The sequence below is a fragment of the Trichosurus vulpecula genome, chromosome 5, assembly GCF_011100635.1.
Source record: "Trichosurus vulpecula isolate mTriVul1 chromosome 5, mTriVul1.pri, whole genome shotgun sequence".
Classification (NCBI taxonomy): Eukaryota; Metazoa; Chordata; class Mammalia; order Diprotodontia; family Phalangeridae; genus Trichosurus; species Trichosurus vulpecula.
In genome coordinates, this window is record NC_050577.1 from 279,586,976 (window position 1) to 279,608,329 (window position 21,354).

A 21,354-nucleotide genomic window follows, 5' to 3' on the forward strand; every position below is an offset into this window, starting at 1 on the left:
GACAAGCAAGCCCCCACTTCTTCAGTCCTGAAACAGTGTGAGGTTCCACGCTAATAATCTGATTAATAGGAAACTATATTATATGAACAGATTCTTTATCTATTTAATGATATATGAGGCATAGGATTTTTTATTTTTGTGAAGAAGATCAGGCTATTAAGGTGGTTTACGTTGGAGACCATTTCTTCTTCTAAATATTACATATAACTAGTTGTACATCTGTTATTCCACTAAACTGGCCAGCCCAGCATAGAGCATGTGCTTGGCATCGAAATGACTGGAATTGAATCCCACTTTAGATAGTTCATACCTATATGACCTTGAATAAGTCATCTCACTTCTCATAGCCTGCTTCCTTATTCATAAAGTGGGGATAATAATACTTGTACTGTATCCCTCACAGGGTTATAGTAACAAAATTTAATGCACTATGCAAATGTGAGTTATTGTTAGTACTATTAAATGAGATTTTTTTTGGCTCTTAGAAAAAAGTTGACTGAAGGAGAATGCTGGGAATGAGCTGTGGAGAAAAATTAATGGTAATTGTTGATCTAGAAAATTTTGGATTGACTTTTTAAGAGGGAATGTTTGAAGGGATTTAAGGAAAATTACATGAGAGCTAGGAAATGATGAATGCTCCTGATGACAGGAGAGCTTGATAAGATTTTTTTGCACATGTATGCATATTGGAGAGTATGAATAATGAGAGGGAGCATGGCATAGTAGGTAGAAAGCTGACCTCAGAGACCAGAAGACCAGAGTCCAAGTCTTACCTCTGACACATATTGACTATGTGACCTGGGGTAAATGACTTTACCTCTCAGTGCTTTAGAAAGTGCTCCAAGACTCTTAAGCCGAAGAGAAGCTGCTGATTTGCTTTGGTTGAGGGAGTTGCCTCATCTGGGATTTCCCTAGATCAATAAAATCACAAATCCAGTCACTATCCCCAGTCCCTATGAATAGAAATACATAGGAAATTAGCTTGAAGTAAGGGGCAGGGTGGATGTAACATAATAATAAACACTATATGTAGTGTAAACAGGTGTGACTGCAACTTAACAAGGTTGTTATTTTTAAAATAACATACCAGGATTCATCCATTATATCTCTTATGTAATTTGTCACCTTGGTAGGCCATATGCTTTATTCAAGTGATGCTACCATTTCTTTTGGAATTGTCCTCAGAGGGACATTCTTTCTAGTACCCTTAGGTGATAAATCTTTTTTTTTTAAATTTATTTATTTAACGTATTTAGTTTTCAGCATTGATTTTCACAAGATTTTGAATTACAAATTTTCTCCCCATTTCTACCCTCCCCCCCACTCCAAGATGACATATATTCTGGTTGCCCTGTTCCCCATTCAGCCCTCCCTTCTGTCACCCCACTCCCCTCCCATCCCCTTTTCCCTTCCTTTCTTGTAGGGCAAGATAAATTTCTACGCCCCATTGCCTGTGTATCATATTTTCTAGTTGCATGCAAAAACTTTTTTTTGTTTGTTTTTGAACATCTGTTTTTAAAACTTTGAGTTCCAAATTCTCTCCCCTCTTCCCTTCTCACCCACCCTCCCTAAGAAGTCAAGCAATTCAACATAGGCCACATGCGTATCATTATGTATAACCCTTCCACAATACTCATGTTGTGAAAGACTAATTATATTTTGCTCCTTCCCAACCCATCCCCCTTTATTGAATTTTCTCCCTTGACCCTGTCACCTTTCCAAAGTGTTTGTTTTTGATTACTTCCACCCCCATCTGCCCTCCCCTCCATCATCCCCCCCCTTTTTTTTTTATTTTCTTCCCTCTTCTTTCCTGTGGGGCAAGATACCCAATTGAGTATGTATGGCATTCCCTCCTCAGGCCAAATTTGATGAGAGCAAGATTCACTCATTCCCCCCTCACCTGCCCTCTCCCCTCCTCCCACAGAACTGCTTCCTCTTGCCACCTTTATGTGAGATAATCTACCCCATTCTATCTCTCCCTATCTCCCTCTCTCAATATATTCCTCTCTCATCCCTTAATTTGATTTTATTTCTTTTAGATATCTTCCCTTCATCTTCAACTCACCCTGTGTCTGCTCTCTCTCTCTCTATATATATATGCACATACATATATACATACATGTACATTCACTTATATATATATATACATAAACATATATATATGCATATTCCTTTCAGCTACTATGATATTGAAGTCTCATGAATCATACACATCATCTTTCAATGTAGGAATGTAAACAAAACAGTTCAACTTTAAATTTTTGATGTTTGAGAGTTGCCTTAAATTTTACAAATAACCAAAAATAATTTGGGCTTATGTCTGTTGAGTAGGATGGGTTTTTTGGTTCAAAAATGGCTCCATAGAAAGTGCTCCATATGCTAGAGCATTGTTATTATGAAGAAGCCAGTCATTGGTCACAGGTGAGCCTCTTTGTATCACACAGTGTTGTCTTAATGCTTCAGAATGCTTATTGATGGTTTGATGTAATAGAATAATTTCTACACAAAAGAAAGCAAAAATAGCTATACTGGACTTAGTCAGGGTTTTGGGTTTTTTTTGCCAGGGTTGCCAGACTGGTCAGTCATAGGAATGCTATAGGTATAGCATAACTGAATTTCAGCAAAGCATTTGATAAAGTCTCTCCTCATAACCTTGTGGACTGGATTGAGAATATGAGGTAGATTCTGAACTGGTTGAATGACCTAACCCAAACAGTAGAGACTGAGTGCATCTTGCAGGAGAAAAGTTGTTGTTTATCAGAAAGTTCATTGAGATAGTATGCTTTGGTTTCTAAATCTTTTAAAGATATTTTATTAACTTATTTTCTTGATTGTGGATTAATTTCAGATTCCCAATTTCTTACATTTGACTCCTGTAGCAATTAAAAAGCACTGCGCAGCTCTTAAAGGTGAGTGGTTATTTAAGAAAACAGTCACCTTAATGTTTATGTAAATGGTACAAAAATATAAATTTCATAACTACAATACATTGTAAAACCTCACTTTTCTTCATTTTTGTTAAACTTCTCCTTTTCTTTTGATTTGATATTATTTCTCCCATCCTTCTTAGCAGTCTTTTAGTTGTATTGAGTGAATTTATTGGATGAGCTCTAAATGGCACAGTAGGATAGAGTATGAGACTTGGAGCCAGGAAAGCTTAAATTCAAATCCTGCCTCTGCCACTTAGCGGGGCGTGTGACCTTGGACAAATCACTTCATCTCTCTCAACCCTGGTTTCCTCATCTGCGAAATGGGGATAATAATAGGGTTGTTGTGAGGACCACTTGAATATATAAATCTGTAAAGCACTTTGTGAACTTGAAATCACCAAGTAAATGCTAATTATTATTATTATTATTAACCACTGTTTACTATAGTGTTATGTTCTAGACCCTATGAAGAATAAAAAGAATTAGAAAGCATGACTTAAGAAAACTAACAGTTTAGTTGATGTAAAAAATCCATATATGAAAAGGCAAAATAAAATATTTAGAGAGTAGCATTACTAAATAAATTTTAATATATTACAAATTGAAGAAATATCTGTCAAGAAGCAGTCAATATTTAGGCTAAGTGAAACCACAAGAATGAAGTATGTCGAACCTTCCAAAGGGACCAGGACCTCCAGGTTTAGTTACTAGACTGGTTATACCTAAGGGCAAATTTGTGAATGGCTTTTTAGAGAAATTGAATTCAGAAATGGTAAAAAAATAAAATGTGGGTTGTTGATAACAAAGTGAAATGACTAGAGGGAACCACCAATTAAGAGCCTAAAGAGCAAAGACGGAAGAACAGAGCAGAACTTCAGAGAGGCAAGGTAATCCTCGTATTCCTCTTCTCACCTCAATCTAGGGTGGGCTTTCACCATGGGATTCTGACTTCTCATTGTCTGTGATCAATAGTTTAGGCCCTAGGCCAAACATATCCAGAAAGTAGCCCAGAAAAAGGACAGAGAATAAACATACTCTTTCCAAAGTTCCACCCTTTCTTAAGGGAAGATCTGGCCTGTAGCTGGAATTTCAACTTTGAGAGGTAAGGAAATGATTACAGGGAGGTGCCTGGAAGAGACTCTTTATGCTTTAAACCTCTGCCAAGTTAACTAAGCAATGTAAAATAATACTTGTATGCTACTTCCCTATAATTAGTTTTTATCCCAAAATGCCCTCACAGTCTTGTAAATATTAATTGTGTCCTTGAATTGACTATGTATTAGACTGTGATTGACTGGGTGGTAGGGAAAAGAGGAAGGGTAAGACTAGGAATTAAGAAAGGCCATGAGAGCTCGAAGAGTAGTTCTTTAGCTGAAAGAACATAGAACTATGAACCAAGAGACCTGGGTTCTAGTCAGAGCTCTGTTGTTAACAACCTGTGTGATTTTGAGTAAGTCACTGAATCATCCTAATCTTCATTTTTTTCATTGTTAAATGGGGATAATATCAACTCCTTTGGCTTTCTCACTTCATTGTCATCATCATCATTGTTCACATTTTTGTAGTACTTTAAGACTTGCAAAGCATTTTACATACATTATCTCATTTGATGACAAGCTTAATGAGAATATGAAATAAGATAATGTATGCGAAAGTATTTTATAAACCAAGTCACTATTATTTTTGCAGTTTCGTAAACTAAGGCTATTGGAGTCTAGTGGGGACTCCATATTCTCTACATAACTGTATTTGAAATAAACTTAATTTAAAATTCCCAGATTTCTGCACTGACTGGCCAACTGCACTGGACAGTGATGAGAAGTGTGAGAAGCATTTTCCCATAGAAATTGAGACAGCTAATTATGTTTCAGCAGGACCATCTCTTTATAATCCCAAAGCAAGAGTTGTAACACTAAAGGTAAGAGAACTTTTATAGAAATTAGATCCTCCACCCACCCTATCTTATGCTTGTAAAGTTGATTTTTTTGAACCCAAGTCTAAGATTACATTTATCCTAATTAAATTTCCTTATATTTAACCCACCATTGTAACCTTTTAAGATTGTTTTGAATTCTGATTCTATTGACCATGGTATTAACTATCACTCCCAGCTTTGTGTCATTTGCAATGTGTGTGTATCACATCAGCCTTTATACAAATCATTAATAAAAATAATAAAGAGTAAGGGCCACTCACACACAAATCACTGGGATCCTTCAATAGAGACTTCTCCCCTACTCAAAATTCACCATTAATGTCCATTTTTTTTGGTAATTGAACTAGTTCCAAATCTGCCTCACCATATTATTGTCTAGTCCACATCATTGCATCTTTTCTACAAGAAAGAAGTCAGATGCTGTCCTTAAATCTAGATAAACTTTTCTGGCTGGCAATTTGGAATTATTTTTAAAAATAAGAAAAAATAGTTTTTCAAAAAGTGTCTGCTCTATATGCCTTGCCAGCAGGAAGCAGTTTCAGAAGCTGAGACCTTCGCCCCTTACCCCAAAGGCATTTGGGTCCCATGTGTTTGAGGGGGGGAATGATGAGGTGTAGGCTCTGGGAGCCCCCTGGAACTCTACTTGAATCTTCCCACTTGATGAGGCATTGGCCTGAGGCCATAAGTCTTTCCTTATTGCTAGGCCCAAATCTCTGTTACTCTTAACCTAGCCTAGCTGTGGAGGGCTACTTCCCACCCTTGATCCTATCAAAATATCTATGCCCAGATCTCTTACCCTTAAACTAGCCTAGCCCTCCATTGTCTGTCATCTCCTGGTAGCCTTCAGCTATTTCCTACCCTTAATCCCATTCCTGGAGTCCAACCTCTAGTTACCTCAGTCCCATCAAGATCCTCCTTAGACTCCTCCTCAAGACTCTCCCTAAACCCCTCCTCCTATCACCCCCAAACCACCCCAAATCCCTCCATGGTCTTTCTATATATAAGCCTCATCTTGCCTCCATGAAGGTGCTCAAAATCAATCTAGCTCAGCTCAGAGTGATCTGGCCCACTGGCATTAGCATCACATATGCTTAGGTTTCTTAAGACTAATATGGCGAATCTGTAATAAACTTTGTTTTTTTCTCTTTGGCTGTAAAAAAAGAATGTCTAAAATACTCATACTCAGAGATCTCACTGCTAGGTATATATGTCAGAGAGGACAAAGAATTCCAAATAAAGGTTGCATATACACCAAAATATTCATAACAGTACTTATGGTAACAAAGAGATGCAAGTGAGGTAAGGATTAGCTAAACAAAGTGTTGCTTGTGATATATGAAGAAGTCAGAGAACCATGGGAAGACTTACACGAACCAATGCTGGGAAGTATGAATCAATGCAGGGAAGTAAGTAGTCAGCCAATAAACACCTGGTGTGTTCTGAGCATTGTAGTGGGCTTTAAGAGATACAAAGACAAAAATGAAACAGCCCACATACTCAAGGGCATTCAGGGACTTGAATTTGGGGGTTAGGGAGACAGGATGGGGGATGGAAGCAACATGTACATATATTATTAAATGCAAAATGCATACAAAATAAATGCCTAGTAATTTTGGAGTAGAAGACACAAGTGTCTGAAGGGATCAGGAAAGACTTCATGTAGAAAGTGATGTTTGATTTGAGTTCTGAGGCAGAGGTGAGGAGAGAATAGATTCCAGATATGGAAGACATAGAAACAGAAAATATGTACTGTATGTAAGGAACACAGAGAAGACCCACTTTGGCTAGACCACGTGGGAAGGAGAATAATATACAATAAAGTTGGAAAGGTATGTTGAAGACACCCTGTAAATTAGGGCTTTAAAAACCAACCAAAGAAACATATCTGATCCCAGAGGCAGTAGTGAGCCATTAGAGTTTATTGAATATGGGAGTGACATGGTCAGACCTGGGCTTTAGGAAAATAATTTTGTTGTCTATGGTGAGAAAGGGTTGAGGAGGAGAGAAACTTGAGGGAGGGAGACCCAGTTAGGAGACTATTGCTATAATCCAAGTGAAAGGTGATTAGGACCTGATGGCCATGTGAATAGAGAAGGGACAAACATGTTATGTATTGTGGAGACAGAATGGAAAAATCTTGTTTTAGATTGAATGGTACATACCATGAATACATCAGTGTTAATGGAAAGAACCAAAAAAGAATGAAAGCTTTAATAACCAAGAAGGTTGGCCTTGTAAAAGAATTGAAAAAAATATGTTTCCTTCCCTTTAGAGGTGGGGGAACCTGTGGGTGTTGCATATTATATATACTGTTAGACTCAGTTGGTTGGCTTATTGGTTTTGCTGACCTGCTTTTTCCCCCTATTTTTAAAAATTCTGTGATACAAAGGATTCCTGTGTGTGTGTGTGTGTGTGTGTGTTGGGGGTTTGGGATGGGTTGGGTTGTGAGGCACATTGAAGTGAAGGTGATACAAAAGCAAAAGACATCTGATGGCTTTCTGGTGTTGTTTTACTTTACATTATTGTGGTCATTGGGTAAATTGTTTTAGTGTTTTGACTTCTCTTTTCTTTAGTTCATACAAGTTTTCCCAAGTTTTATGAATTTTTCATTTTTTGTCATTTCTTTTGGCACAGTAAATGACCATTTCATTCATATGCCACAATATGTTCAGCCATCTTCAGTCAGTGGCCACCCACTTTGTTTCTAGTTCTTTGCTACCACAGAAAGTGTTGCTACAAATATTTTTGCATATATAAGGCTTTTATTTCTATCTTTGACTCCCATGTGGGTTTATGCCTAGTGAAGCTATTCCTTAGGGCAGAAGGTACATTCAGTTTAATGACTTGTCTAGTATTATCTAGATTGTTTTATGGACCCTATATATAATATTGGATATGGTTGTTATAGTGATTTGTTTTGCTGAAAAGTTTTTCCCTTTTTTTTTTTTCATTCTTTGTTAAAAAGGATGATTTTCTTGGATGGGGAGGGATTTTCTCTAGGCATGAGAGTGCATGACTATTCATGATGCATGACAATCCCTGCTCTTGGGGAGGCAGAAGCTGGTGGATTACTTGAGCTTGAGAGTTCTGAGCTTCAGCAGGGCTAAAATCTGCACTAAGTATCCGTACAAAGTCTGGCATCATTATGGTGAGCTCCCAAGAGCAGCAAAAACATCTGGCTGCTTAGGAAAAGGGCAGGCCAGCCCAGGTTGGAAATGGAGCAAGTCAAAGCCTCTGTGCTAATCAGCAGGGGGAATCAATCCATGAGTGGCAGCTGCAGCCTGAGCAAGATGGGGAGACCTAATCTCAAAACAAGATATCAATAATAATATTAATGAATCAAATATAATAATATAGAAAAAGATGGTTGGGGAAGATGAACTCCATTTTGGACATGTTGAGTTTAAAATGTCTCTGGAACAGCCAGTTTGAAATACCTAGTAGGCAGTTGGAGATGTATTACTAGAACTTAGGGGAGACTAGAGAGGTCTGAGAATCATTTGCATAGAGATGAAAAATAAAGCCCTCAGAGCCGATGAGGTGACCAAACTAGAGAGAGAATTTTAAAGGGTACTGAGAAAAGATCCCAGGGAAACACTTACAGTTAAGGATCATAATATGGATGATAAACTATCAAAGGAAACTGAAAAGGAGCAGTCTGACAGGTAAGAGAGGAATGAAGAGAATACATCATGAAAACCCAAGAGATGAGAGAGTATTCAGGAGAGAAGGTGGTCCCCAGTGTCAGGTGCTGCAAAGAGTTTGAGAGGGATTAGAATTGGGAAAAGGCCATAAGATTTGGCATTTCAGAGGTCTATCAACAACTCCATTTGTACTGTATGTATATAGGAAGCAGCAAGCCTGCAATTCCCAAAACCTGATCCTTTCAGACAGGATTTAGTGGTAGCCGTCCCAATGGGGAGAAGTCTGGAAACGTGGCTACTAAACATGTTAATGAGAATAATACTGAAGAGCCTCTGGATACTTCTATACTCACTCATCCTCAGCATTTCCAAACATTTCTTGGTGGTTTACTGCAGAAAGTTGCTTTTAAAAAAAACCAACCATTAAAAAACTAGATGAAATTTGTGTTGCAGGTTTAGTTGCTCACAGTGATCTAGGTGTTGAAATTTTAAAAGAATTTTGTAAAGAAGATGCATTGGCACCCCTTCAACAACTTAAAGACTGCTCCCATATCTCATCAGAACAAAAATACCTTTTTATGTGGAGTCATGGAAACACATAAGTAGAGAGAGCAATAGGGAACCAAAATGGCTGATTCTAGCCAAGGACTAGATCTGGTAAAAATTAAGGCAATCTTGGAAAGACTAGGCTACACAATTGATGTGACCACTAGACTCCCTTTAGAATTCATTGTGTTCTGGACAGCAGCCTTTCATTGGCCCTTAACTGTTTGAAGATGAACTTGTTCCATTATTGGAAAAAAGCTATGCCTCTTTAGGATCTGTCCTTAAAGGTGGATCCCCAGACTGGTCTAAATAGAGTATTTGCTTTTGTAGTTTTCTGTACAAAGCCACTCAGGAGGCTATTAAACCATATAGTATTCACAAAATTTGCTCTGGAAAACATCAGCATTTGCACCTCAGTCACCAATAATGGACTTCTTCTTGGGTTTATTCCTAAGAGTAAATCTAAGGAGTAGATTGTTAAAGGATTTAGCAAATTACAGAGGGCCTTAGAGATGTCAGTTTGTGCCACCAACTGAATGACAAGCAAAAAGAACCATGAGTGTGAAGATCGCAGAATTGCGAATGAGGGGCAGAGAGGGGCACAGTCTGGGTGGGCTTGAGCCAGCTTCTAAATGGTGAATGTGGTGTTTGTCTGCATCTCTGCAAAAATGACGGAAAAACATTTTGTCAGTTTGGGAGACTGGAATGAGTGAAGCAACTAAAGGATTTGTTCATTTGTTCATTGTTGCTGTAAAGACAAGGGAACAAATGAAACAAATGTAAAAGCAATGAAAGGAAAAACACAGAGGGGAGAAAATGCTGAAATTGTTTTTGTTAAGCCCTTTCAAAAAAAGTAAGAATGCAAAGCCCAGTGGCAAGCAGCTAAAAAACAAATGTATGATAACTTCTACTGTTATAATTCACTTCATATGCCCCCTTCAACGAGAGGTCAGTGCTATGGAGGTGGGGGATGAAGGGATATCCTTCAAGTTATTATGGATATGAGGATTATTGTGATTATTTTGGCTGTGATTACCATAACTGTCATGGTGGATATGAAGATCTGTACTCTGGTCATAAAGATTTTCAAGTTGGAGATAGAGAAAGGGGTATTAGAAAAGCCTTGATGCTGCTCCATCCAGACAGTGTGAGGCTGCTCCTTCCTGTAGCAGAGCTGAGAGAGATGGTCCTGCAAGAGGCATTTGTGGTGAAAAAGAAGGTAGCCAGCAGCAAAGAGGCCACAGGCATAGGAGGTCAGGGCTAGTCCTCATCTATTACAATGAAGCCGACTTGCTTCATGGGGTTTTACCAGAAGCCTGCAGAGGAGAGATGATAAGGAAATCAAGAACTCTTAAGTATTTCAGCTGAATAGGAACATATTCTATTGTGGAAGACCTTGCAGTGAAGATCACAAAATCATATTGAACTAATACTTTGACTTTAATATGAATTTCTTAAACAAATTTTTCTGTAATGCAAGCTATTAAAACTAAAGCTTCTTTATTTTCCCAATGTGTTCCAGCAAAATCCTTTATAACTTATTTTAATACAGAGTAATTCTACTTTAAAAAAAATCTCATTGATAACTTTGAAGAGAACAGATTTAGTCGAGGATGATGATGGTGATGGAATCTAGAACACAAAAAAAACCAAGAAGTGAGTGTGAGAAGTGTAGATAGCTTTTTCCAAGAGTTCGTGAAAGGGAAAAGAGACATGGAATTCGAGGGAATAAGTTAGAGCCAAGGTTTGTTCTAGTATTGGTCACCTTGGGGTTTTTTTGTAAGCATCAAGGGAGGACCAAAATTGGAAGAGCCTGAAGATTAGTGAGAGAGATCAGTTGTAAAGGAAAGCAAAATCCCTGGGAGAAGTTAAGAGAGGATTAAGAGTACCCAGAGGATTAAGAGTAATGAGATTGGCTTTAACTGCAGTTTATCAGAAGTCAGTAAAGAAAGAGTTAGGGATGATATCTAGAGGTTTTGAGATGTAGAGCTCTTGGCAAATGGTCTTGATTTTCTCAGTAAAATACTAGGTGTGGTGCTTAGCTGAGAGTATGGGAAGGATATAGTGTGGGAGATTTGAGGGGAGAAGAAAAGTTTAGAACTGTCCCTATTTAGTAGAGTAGAGAAGCCATTCCTTTAGAAGTAAAAGGATTGTCTTTCTGCTGTGAAGACCCAATTGAGTTCAGGCAACACAAATTTGGGCAGCTAGGTGACTCAGTGGATAGAGCACTGGGCTTGGAATCAGAAAGAGGTCAAATCTGACCTCGGACACTTACTTGCTTTATGACCCTGGGCAAGTCCCTTAGTCCTCTTTGCCTCAGTTGCTCATCTATAAAAATGAGCTGGAGGAGGAAATGGCAAATCACTCTAGTATCTTAGTCAAGAAAACCCCAAATGGGGTCACAAAGAGTAGGACACAACTGAAACGACTAAGCAACAGCAACATTAATTTGTAGTGGACCAAGATGGCACAGCTGCCTGATTTCTTCCAGCTCATTTCACCAGCAGTAAGAGCAAAGTAGGAAGATGTAATAATCCAGGATTGGGGTTTGGAAACACAAAAGTGTAAGAAAGACAAGGGCAAGGGATTCAAGAGTAGAGAACAGTATAGAATTGAATTGGTTAACTATAGGGTTGAGATTAAAAAGAGAGGTAAGGGTTGTTAGAGCAGGGCTGATGTCCCAGAAGAGGACTGAAGGATGGAAGGATTAGTGATCCAGGTCAGAGATGAGGTTTGAGAGGGTTAAGAGTATGGGAATAGATAGAGTGATAGGAAGATATGATCTGATAAAAGGATTTTCTAGTTGAAGTGAAACACTTGTGGGTATGACAAGGATGTCTCCATTCCTGTGTTTGATGGAGGTGGAAAGAAAACATAGATCTTAGCAGTTGAGGAAGACAAGTTGGGGTACTACTGAATTTCTTGAGAGGAGGCAAGATGACCTGGGGGAAAGATAATTGATATTGGGATCTGGATTGTGGGATGGATAGATAGTTAAATGGATGGATGTAATAGATAAATGGCATTTATTAAAGATTTACTCTATGCTAAGCGCTGGGGGTTAATGAAAACAAGACAACGAACAGTCCCTACTCAAGTAACTTATGTTTTAATTCAGTGAAGACAAAACATAAAGGGGAGCTGGAAAGCCTGGAGGAGAGTGGAGGGGTTAGATGATCAGGCTATAGGATGAGCCTGAAGTGTGACAACAGGGCTGAGCTTTCTCATAATAGGACTGTCATTCATAGAAGGGACTCAGTCATTGGCTTCAGGGTGAAGTCATCCTTGGTGTGAATCTCAAAGAATGACAGGTTTCTGACTGGTGACAGCAAAGTGAGTGTCAATGGGGAGCAAGGAGAATTCTGACTCCTCCAGGACCAAAATATCGGGGGTATGAGAGAAAGTGTAGCCAATGCTGGCTGAAGGTGGCTAGGGATGAATATGAGAATGAGAAGATGGAATCAAGGACAAAAAATGAAAGGAATTTTGTTATTCATGGGAGGGGAGTTCCAGAGTGATCAGTGGAAGGGGTGTGACATGGGAAAAGTAGGATTGAGGTGAATGGGAATGAGAAACTAGAGGTGGAGGATGGTGTAGAATAATTTTTTTTATTTAATATTTTAGTTTTCAGTATTGATTTTCACAAGAGTTTGAATTACAAATTTTCTTCCTATTTCTACACTCCCCCCACTCCAAGATGGCATATATTCTGATTGCCCCGTTTCCCAGTGAGCCCTCCCTTCTGTCTCCCCACTCTCCCCCATCCCCTTTTCCCTTACTTTCTTGTAGGGCAAGATAGATTTCTGTGCCCCATTGCCTGTATATCTTATTTCCAAGTTGCATGCAAAAACTTTTTTTTTTGAACATGTTCTTTTAAAACTTTGAATTCCAAATTCTCTTCCCTTCCCACCCACCCTCCCTAAGAAGGCAAGCAATTCAACATAGGCCACATGTGTGTTATTATGCAAAACCCTTCGACAATACTCATGTTGTGAAAGACTAACTACATTTTGCTCCTTCCTATCTATCCCTCTTTATTCAATTTTCTCCCCTGACCCTGTCCCTTGTCAAAAGTGTTTGCTTTTGATTACCCCCTCCCCCTATCTGCCCTCCCTTCTATCGTCCCCCCCTTTTTTATCCCCTTCCTCCTTCTTTCCTGTGGGGCAAGATACCCAATTGAGTGTGTATGTTATTCCCTCTTCAGGTCAAATCTGATGAGAGCAAGATTCACTCATTCTCCCTCACCTGCCCCCTCTTCCCTTCCTACAGAACTGCTTTTTCTTGCCACTTTTATGTGAGATAATTTACCCCATTCTATCTCTCCCTTTCTCCCTCTCTCAATATATTCCTCTCTCGCCCCTTAATTTTATTTTATTTTTTTAGATATCATCCCTTCATATTCTACTCACCATGTGTGTGTGTATATATATATGTGTGTGTGTGTGTGTGTGTATGTATATATATATATATATATATATATATGTACACACACACATCTATATGTCGATATATATATGTATATTCCCTTCAACTACCCTAATACTGAGAAAAGGTCTCATGAATTACACAAATCGTCTTTTCATGTAGGAATGTAAGCAAAACAGTTCCACTTTAGGAAGTCCCTTATGATTTCTCTTTCATGTTTACCTTTTCATGCTTCTCTTGATTCTTGTGTTTGAAAGTCAGATTTTCTATTCAGCTCTGGTCTTTTCACTGAGAAAGCTTGAAAGTCCTCTATTTTATTGAAAGTCCATATTTTGCCTGGGAGCATGATACCCAGTTTTGCTGGATAGGTGATTCTTGGTTTTAATCCTAGCTCCTTTGACCTCTGGAATATCATATTCCAGGCCCTTCTATCCCTTAATGTAGAAGCTGCTAGATCTTGTGTTATCCTGATTGTGTTTCCACAATACTCAAATTGTTTCTTTCTGTCTGCTTTCAGTATTTTCTCCTTAATCTGGGAGCTCTGGAATTTGGTAACAGTATTCCTAGGAGTTTTCTTTTTGGGATCTTTTTCAGGAGGCAGTCAGTGGATTCTTTCAATTTCTATTTTACCCTCTTGCTCTAGAATATCAGGGCAGTTCTCCTTGATAATTTTTTGAAAGATGATATCTAGGCTCTTTTTTTGATCACAGGTAGGTAGTCCAATAATTTTTTCTCCTGGATCTATTTTCCAGGTCAGTGTTTTTTCCAATGAGATATTTCACATTGTCTTCCATATTTTCATTCTTTTGGTTCTGTTTTATAATCTCTTGATTTCTCCTAAAGTCACTAGCTTCCACTTGCTGCAATCTAATTTTTAAGGTAGTATTTTCTTCAGTGGTCTTCTGGACCTCTTTTTCCATTTGGCTAATTCTGCCTTTCAAGGCATTCTTCTCCTCATTGGCTTTTTGGAGCCCTTTTGCCATTTGGGTTAGTCTGTTCTTTAAGGTGTTATTTTCTTCAGTATTTTTTTTTTGGGTCTCCTCTAGCAAGTTATTGACTTATTTTTCATGGTTTTCTTGCATCACTCTCATTTCTCTTACCAATTTTTCCTCTACTTCTGTTACTTGCTTTTCCCAATCCTTTTTGAGCTCTTCCATGGCCTGAAACCAGTTCATATTTTTCTTGGAGGCTTTTGATGTAGGCTCTTTGACTTTGTTGACTTCTTCTGGTTGTATGTTTAGATCTTTTTTGTCACCAAAAGCAGAATCTAGAGTTTGAGTTTGAGTCTGCATCTGAGTCTTAGCTCATTTTTGTTGCCTGTTCATGTTCCCAGCCAACTACTTGACCCTTGAGCTTTTTGTCAGGGTATGACTGCTTGTAGAGTAGAGAGTACTTTGCCCCAAGCTTGAGGGGCTGCACTGTTGTTTTCAGAGCTATTTCTACACAGCAAGCTCTGACACACCAGTGCTTCTTCTCCCCCAAGAACCGCCAACCTGGACTGAGACTCAGATCTAAGCTGGCTCTGCACTCCTGCTCTGATCCGCCACTTAATCCCTCCTACCAGGTCGGCCTGGGTCCAGAAGCAACTGCAGATGTAGTTCTGTAGCTGCACCACCTCTGTTGCCCCTGGGCAGTAGTCGAACCTCTAACTCCTTTCACTCTGTCACTGCAGTTTTTCCCACTAACCTTCTCTGTTGTCTTTGGTGTTTGTGGGTTGAGAAGCCTGGTAGCTGCCACAGCTCACTGATTCAGGGCACTAGGGCCTGTTCTGCCTGGCTCCTGGTCTGGTTGGCCAAGTGCGGCCCACGCTGGGCTTTGCTCCACTCCTTCCCAGCTCAGTGCGATAGACCTTACCCAGCGACCATCCAGGCTGTCTTGGGCTGAAGCCCTGCTTCCCTCTGCTATTTCGTGGGTTCTGCAGTTCTAAAATTTGTTCAGAGCCATTTTTAATAGGTGTTTGGAGGGTCCTGGGGGAGAGCTTTAGGCAAGTCCCTGCTTTCCAGCTACTATCTTGGCTCCACCCCCAAGAATAATGTTTTTAAATGCATAGAATTAAATACAAGAGATTGCAGAGTAAACCAATTACAATGAAATAGAGTTATCAAAATATTTTAAAAATAAGTTCACAGTCTCCAGGTTAGGACAAGTGCTATTGTTAGGAACCTGTTGTTGGTATCTATTATAAATAGTCCTTGAGACATTAGAACTCTTACTATAGAGGAAGGAAATAAATATCTTGTTTCTCATTCATTCCCTTGACCTGAGTTTTATGCCTAGAATCAACAAAGAGCCTAAAATGATCAAAATATTTTAGCTTTTGTGACACATATATATATATGCATATGTATATATATATGTACACGTGTGTGTGTCTGTGTGTACTTAATGTTTTGTTTTTCTACATCTTTGCTGAATGGCTTTTTTGAAATCACAAATACCTGTGTGTATCAAACTTGAAAGGAGTTTGAAATATTCCATATTACCTTTGGTATAGTACTAATAAATGAATTTTTATACTATGAAATAAGGACCTTTAAAAACTTCTTTTTTGGTAGTTTTGTTAAAACAATGAAAAAGTGATGCTGCCTGTGCTGATGTCGGTGTGTTCCAAGATGAAAGTGATTTTGCAATGCCTTTTTTTGCTAGCAGGTGGCGTAAGTGTGCCATGAAGCTGTTTTGAAATATTTATGAGCTTATGGTATGAACTTTATGCAGTTTTGCTGAAGCATTAAAATGTTAATGTGGACATGAACAATACTGTGATAATAAGGCTTGCAGCTACACATATGTATTTTCTTTATATTTCTTGGATAAATACCCAAATTATGGTGGTTATTAAATATTTTTTAGAAGTTTTATGTTTTCAAAGTACTTCAAACATACTCATTGTTCTTGGCTGGCAAACTTTTTAAAAGTCAATATTATTAGTAAGTGCCTTTAAAAGCTTTTCATTTTGCCTTTTTTTCCTTGTTTCCCCCTTTATTATTTTAAAAGGTGTTTCTAATAAAACCTGTTTTATTTAGGCAGTTCTTAACACACCAAAAAATGTATCCCATCTCATTTTAAAAATAGAATCTACTAAGATTGATGAAAGGTGGCACATGAAGGGCTAGAGAAAAGCAGTCACCTAATCTTTTTTCCCTTCTTCCAGATAGACATTACCCAAGCCATTCTAGATAGATAAGAGTCGAGTTTGTTTTTAAAAATCACTTCGTAAGGAGAATCCAGTTGCATTTAGTATCCTTTTTCCAAACGTTTGTCCATATGTCCTCACCAAGCTTTTTATAGCTTCAAGGCTTTTTTTCTGTTCAGCCATGAATAGAGAATGACCACATATTTATAAAATATAGTGAGGGGGCCCTTTCTTCAGATTGTTAGACCAAGTCTTTTGACTTTTTTTTTTCCTCTTAGGTTCTGTTTCTAACTTTCTTCAAAGTCTAACCTATCCCTGTTAAGTGAATGCCTCTAACTAGATATAGTAATATAGTTCTGGTTGTCTGGTAATCCATCAGAGTCAGCAAGCATTTATTAAGCTTCTACATGTGCCAGGCACTGTGCTGGGGGTAAAAATGCCAAGAATGGAACAGTCTCTACTTTTAAAAAAAAGATCAGTAGTTCTATATTCAGAGGACCTGAGTTCAAATCCTACTTCTGATGCTTATTATTTGCATAGCCTTGAGGAAGTCACTTAATCTCTTTGAGCCTCAGTTTCTTCACCTGTAAAATGAGGGAATTGGACTAATTGGCCACTGGGGTCCCTTTCAGTCCTATTGTATGATCCTATGACCATGGAATAATGGAATATTTGTGTGGTTTTTACATACTATCTTTTACTGCTATATCTTAGTCTTACTGTTTAACCCATGAGAATTAAGTAGATTAACTTCCTGAAGGAAATTCTCAATTTCCTAGAAAACCTGACATTTGATCTTTTGGGAAAAGTACCCAATGTATAGACTAGCCAGAAAACTTAAAGAAATTTGACATGATTTTACTGTGAGTAATAGGATAAGCCTGTTACTATTTACCAACAGATGAGTTTATCTTAAGAACAAGAGTGATTCCGTCCTAGTTAAAAATCTAAATCTAAATAATATTGTCACCTGCTCTTGGTTGTTGTTGGTGTTAAAATACCTGAACTAATTTTTCTGAGTATATTCCCTCTTGGGCATTTCAGGTTAGACTTTCCAAACTGAATTTAGATGACCATGCAAAGAAGAAATTTATTAAACTCGTTGGAAAGCGGTACTGCAAGAACACTGATTTACTTACCATCACTACTGACAGGTAAAGGCAAAAACTTCACTCCATCAGCCATATGTAAGGGTTTGCCTCTCTCCACCAGAAATCATTGTGGCACAGTCATTTTATCTTAACACCAGCTTCAGATGTAGACTTAGCCAGTATTGCTGTTAATTTTAAGTTTATCTGTTTATTATGCATTAATTGGTGGGAACATGTTTCATTTCATGAAGATGAAAGTAGGAGAATCATATACTTTAAAATATGCGATAATTTATCAATGTATCTTCTTGAGGTAATAAAGGTTTCAGGCCAGATTTAAAGTTTTTATCAGCAATGTTTACTTTGGCTGAATAACTTGAACTTAGATCAGTTTTGATAGGTACAAGTAGGATCAAAGTAGAAGTGATCCTAGGAAATCCTAGGAGATTTGAATTCAGTATGAAAGTTATGGCTATACCCTGCCAAACGTTTGGGTTGTAGAAAACTGATCCTATCATCTGGACTTTTTCTCTCTAAGACCCCAAACATTTGGATATTTTTAATACGTAGACTAAAGTTGTTAACAATCTTAAAATTCACATATGTTGGCATTATAGAAAAAAACTTTTGTTCAACCTGAACTAAATAGAAATATAAATCTTATGCAGCAAGTATAAAATAGGCAAGTTTTCTTACTTAAAGTTAACTTACTTGAATTCATCATTGACTCATTTTCTTTGTTAAGGAACATAAAAAAGTTTTGAAAAAGACACCAAAGTATTTTTATCATCCTAGACTGTCATATTGGGAGTACTGGCCGAGGAATGGTTATGTGGTGGATTTTTATTGGATCCTTAATTATTGGCAGTGATTGATTGCTGACATTTTACTTCAGTTTCCTCTCTTGAGGAAAATAAATATGTGGTTGTTATTCATCTTGTATAACTTAGAAAAAATTTCTTTAAATTTCAGCTATTAAGTTCTATTAGCTTAATGCTGTGTTATTATGTTTAACGTTACTTCAGTACTCCAAGAATCTAAGGTATACTACCCCTTGCCATACCTTAGTGGAAAATCTGTGTGAGTTGTTGTGGTCAGAGATAATCGCTCCAGTGATGAGCCTCTCCAAATTTAACTAGGCTGGTGTTTGGACAAGAGATGCATAAATCTATCCTGAGGCCTGTAGCATGATGGGAGTATCAGTGTGTTTAAGATTACAATCATAAATTATTTGTTGTTCAGTCATTTCAGTCATGCCTGATGCTGTAACCCATTTGGGGTTTTCTTGGCAAAGATCTGGAGTAGTTTGCCATTTCCTTTTCCACCTCATTTTTATAGATGAGGAACTGAAGCAAACAGGCTTATGTGACTTGCCCAGGTTCACACAGCTAGAAATGTCTGAGGCTAGATTTGAACTCAGATCTTCCTGACTCCAAGTTCTACACTCTATCTACTGCAGCACCTAGCTGCCTTTCAGCATAAATTATAACAAATTATAATCTGTGGTTATATGTTTTATGGCAATAATTATTTCCAATAAGGCTGTAAATAAACTTTGAATAGAGCGATACTGTAATTCAAGCAGTTAGTTACATGGTAATTACATCAACGTAGTGTGGTATGTAGAAAGATGGCCTCACAGTCAGCAAGACCTGGGTTCAAGTTTTGCCTCTGCATTGTACTTGCTGTGTGGCCCTGGGCAGATCATTTGCTCTCTCAGTGCCTCAGGTAACTTTCTTAGGACTATAAATTGCTGAGTATTGGTAGGAGGAGTGTCCTCATCAGGAGTTGTCTACACCAAGAGTGTCGAACACCGCATTTGGCCTACAACACTCTGAGTGCAGCCCAGACCAGATTAAAATGTAATTGGGAAATACTTAACAAAATAAATTAATTAATAAAAAAAGAAATATATAAACATAAGTGGTTTTTAAAGTCAATATGCAGCCCACAGAGATCCTTAGGTATGGTCTGGTGGTCCCTGTTTCTATTTAAGTTTAACACTACTGCTCTACACCAGTGAAACCACAGGCCTGGTTAAAAAAAAAAGTTACATTTCTATTTTTTAAATAAACCAAATGATATTTTATTTCTTTTTCTGCATTGCTTTCTTACACAAAGTTTAACAGGATACACACATCTCAAATTTATGGAAATATTACCTAATCCTTGATGATTATCTACACTAAAAAAAATAAGATTATGTATTTCAGTTAACTTTTTAAAATTAGATTTGAGAAAACAATTTTTTTTTCAATATTGAGACTATTAATAGACAGAAGTTTAGTGAATTCACCAATTTACTCATGTAATCCTGGAGGCAGTCATCACTGAGAATGAATGGTATGGAATTCCATTTGGAGATATTTTTAAAATTTCATTGAGTCTAAAACAATCACTAGGCAAAGCAGTTTCATTAAAGGAGGAAGCAAGTGGATATTCTGAATTCAGTGAAATAACCCAAGTAAAGAAATACTTTGTTTTATACGTAATATAATAAGCCATATATATAACTATGTAAAAAGATTTCCAAGCACAGGATTGAATTTTAAAATGTTGATGAGAAATAAGAAGTGTAGATTAGTATATACACTATATACTATTCAGTATGAAAGTTATGGCTATACGCTGCCAAACGTTCGGGTTGTAGAAAATTCAGCTTACTGAGATTTTAATCACTGTTTTTTTACTCTTTTAAAGGTGCCCTTTACAGAGACAGAATTATGACTATGCCATGTATCTGTTAACAGTTTTATACCATGAATCATGGGTAAGTTATTCTGTTTTGAATATTTAACATTTTAGTAACATTTTAATCAAAGGATGTTAATTTTTCAGAAAGCCTTATAAAGAAATATTCATTTGAATATTTTATGAATATTAATTAATTAACACAAATATGGTACAAAATGTCATTAATAGCTGTTGCACTGAAAGTAAGTTAGTTAAAATACACAGGGAAGCCATATGGGAGAGAAGGGAACAAACACTTATTATGTGCTAAGCACTGTTCTACAAGTATCTCATTTGATCCTCACAATAATCCTGGAAGGATGCTCTTATCCTCATTTTACAGATGAGACAAAAAATGAAATGACTTGTCCAAGGTCACACAGCTAGTGAGAGTTTGATGCTGGATTTAAACTCTACTGGATTTGAATGGCAGCAAAGGTGAATGCTACTCTTGACTAAGACAGTTTAACTTAAAAGTGATTTTGGCTTGAAGAAGTCAAATTCCTTTTGGGAATTATATAGCATAGTGAGTAGAGCTCAGCCTCAAGTGCAGATTAACTCAAAACAATAAATAGCAAGTGGTTTTGTGTCTTTCCCATTTTGCCAGCAGCCTATAAAGTAAATTTGTGCCAAAGGAAATGACAGCCATAAATGCTATGGAAGTTGACTTACCAGATTCTTTCTTTGGTTCTCCATCCTAGAATCCAAATAAGCTTGCATTCTGGGTTCACGTGAGAAGTCTTTGATCTTGAAAGTTAATTGCTTTGGTGCCAGAGTAGCAACATAAGACTGGAGTGAATAGATATAATTAAAGAATGACTGTATTAAACTTGGCTTTTGATCCTTTCTCAACAAGTCCTATCATTGAAGAAGCTTTGAGCTGGAGAATCCAGATGAGCCATGAAAATATGCAGAG

The 21,354-nt window shown here is 37.6% G+C and overlaps 1 protein-coding gene and 1 pseudogene across 1 annotated transcript in view; both read left to right on the forward strand.

The window, feature by feature from the left end:
- Nucleotides 1-21,354, forward strand: part of MRPS35 (mitochondrial ribosomal protein S35) — a 42,519-nt gene that overhangs the window by 12,322 nt on the left and 8,843 nt on the right. Inside the window, exons 5-8 of the mRNA XM_036760792.1 lie at nucleotides 2,849-2,909; nucleotides 4,709-4,848; nucleotides 17,659-17,768; nucleotides 20,406-20,475. Of these exons, the coding sequence (XP_036616687.1) occupies nucleotides 2,849-2,909; nucleotides 4,709-4,848; nucleotides 17,659-17,768; nucleotides 20,406-20,475 (381 nt within the window). The remainder of the gene's footprint in view (nucleotides 1-2,848; nucleotides 2,910-4,708; nucleotides 4,849-17,658; nucleotides 17,769-20,405; nucleotides 20,476-21,354) is intronic.
- Nucleotides 8,485-9,676, forward strand: LOC118850095 (annotated as a pseudogene).